The sequence below is a fragment of the Gavialis gangeticus genome, unplaced genomic scaffold (genome assembly GCF_001723915.1).
Source record: "Gavialis gangeticus isolate Ggan-Ray unplaced genomic scaffold, GavGan_comp1, whole genome shotgun sequence".
In the NCBI taxonomy this organism is placed as follows: Eukaryota; Metazoa; Chordata; order Crocodylia; family Gavialidae; genus Gavialis; species Gavialis gangeticus.
The window spans coordinates 95,990,058-95,992,001 of record NW_017728992.1 but is presented as its reverse complement, the minus strand read 5'-3'; the positions used below and the strand labels follow the sequence as shown (position 1 = coordinate 95,992,001).

General features: G+C 38.2%; 1 protein-coding gene across 1 annotated transcript in view; it reads right to left on the bottom strand.

The window, feature by feature from the left end:
* The window catches only part of LPIN2 (lipin 2), a 107,147-nt gene that overhangs the window by 63,075 nt on the left and 42,128 nt on the right, over window positions 1–1,944 (bottom strand). The window contains exon 3 of the mRNA XM_019525841.1: window positions 1,706–1,801. Within this exon, the coding sequence (XP_019381386.1) occupies window positions 1,706–1,801 (96 nt within the window). The remainder of the gene's footprint in view (window positions 1–1,705; window positions 1,802–1,944) is intronic.

Below are 1,944 nucleotides of genomic sequence, written 5' to 3'. Positions count from 1 at the left end.
GTCCCCCAGCTTCCTAATGAGAATGGGGTGAGAGACAGTATCAAAAGCCTTCCTGAAGTCTAGGAAAACTATATCCACTGCCACCCCTGCATCCAATGATTTAGTGACCTGGTCGTAAAAGGCCACCAGGTTGGTCTGACAGGACCTGCCGCTGATGAACCCGTGCTGGTTGCCCCTGAGCATGCCGTTCCCTGCTGACCCCTCCTGGATGCGTGCCAAAATAATTTTCTCGAACAGCTTGCCCAGGATCGAGGTAAGGCTGACTGGTCTGTAGTTCCTCAGGTCCTCTTTTCTCCCCTTTTTGTAGATGGGAACCACGCTGGCCCTCTTCCAGTCCTCCGGCACCTCTCCAGAGCACCACGAGTATTCATAAAGTTCTTAAAGAAGCTACTGTATTTAAAGGAGCTACTTTACACTTCAATACAGTATACAGTATATATATAGATTTGGAGCATCCTTGGGTGGTCTATGCCTCTAATATACCCTGGCATAGTTCAAAAGAAGGATCACAAGTAGCCATGACAAAACAAAGAGCTGAAACAAGGCAATTATGTTTAATATCTGTACGAGACAAGAGACTACAAGAATGAAAGATTCCTGGGTTTTTTCTTCACAACATCAACTTCATGGGTACTGGTATATACTAATAGCTATCTGAAATATTTAGTTCTCCCCCCTCATACACATATACTCTCATTATTGATCTGTTCCTGTTAATGACTTATCTATCTGCTCTGTCAGCAAAGAATTGCTTTTGGTTTTGTATTTAGTCATATTATATACTGTTAGAATTGGAGATTCCCTTCTATTCCTAGATATTACGTTTCCCTACCATATTACTACTTTGGGTGCTAATCCTGATAATGGTTTTTCCCTTCTCATTTCTGAGTGATACATAATCACTTTGCTTTCAAAGACGGATTTTCATTTCGTAATTTTAAAAAATGCCCATTCCTCTCTCCTAGAACTAGTTAATGTTTAAGATTTGCAGAATTACACAATATTACACAATTACTAGCAATGCTGATATTTAAACCTCAATCTTTGAAAAGTGACCATGGAAGAGATTTACCATTCACAAAGTATCTGTCAACTCAGGTAAGCTTTTGCATAAGGTCATATAATATTGTTTGCTATAAATTTCAAGCACTGCAGCTAAATAATAGCCTGAAAAAGGAAGTGCTCTAAGACAGCAGTTACACATGCATCAACAAGAAAACCCTACACTTTCAAAAGGAAGTACATTTACTAGAAGATAATTATATTAGAAAATTAACGTTTTCTAAGCCCAAGAAATCATTACAAGGATAATGGACTGTATCCTGCCAAAGAAAACAAATTGTTCTGATACTGAGGTCAGCACTGGTGATAAGAACTACCTGAAGCAGGTGATTGCGAGTCACTACATGACCTGTATAAGTATAGTAAAAAAAAAAGTCAGCCTAAATTTATCATCATTGCCTACTGTACTAAAACAGGATGAAGTGTTACAAATGATCTTATAGTTCTAAAAAAGAATCAGTAGTTTTCCTGCAACTGGCAACTGAGTTTGATAAAATACTCTGTCCAAGTACATGAATGTTATGAATCAACAACAAAGATTCTGTCCTAGAAAATGCTAGATTTTCTTCGGTTATAACTACTGGGAGTGCAAGTCACTGCAGTAGGAATGAGAGCATCACATCATGGAGCACAATACACTTACATTTTCTTCTTCAGTTTCTTGTACAAAGAAAGCTTCTCCATTGTCACCCAGCTTCATATGAAGATCAACAGCATCTCCATTAATTTCTATATCAATCTATGGAAACAAAAACAATTTACCATGGAACATCCTCCACGTGAAGAGATAGACAAATATTGAGCTGAAGATTTAATCCTGATATATTGGTATTAGACTCCCATCATTCTTTTTAAACCAACAACACTCCACCAGCAGTACGC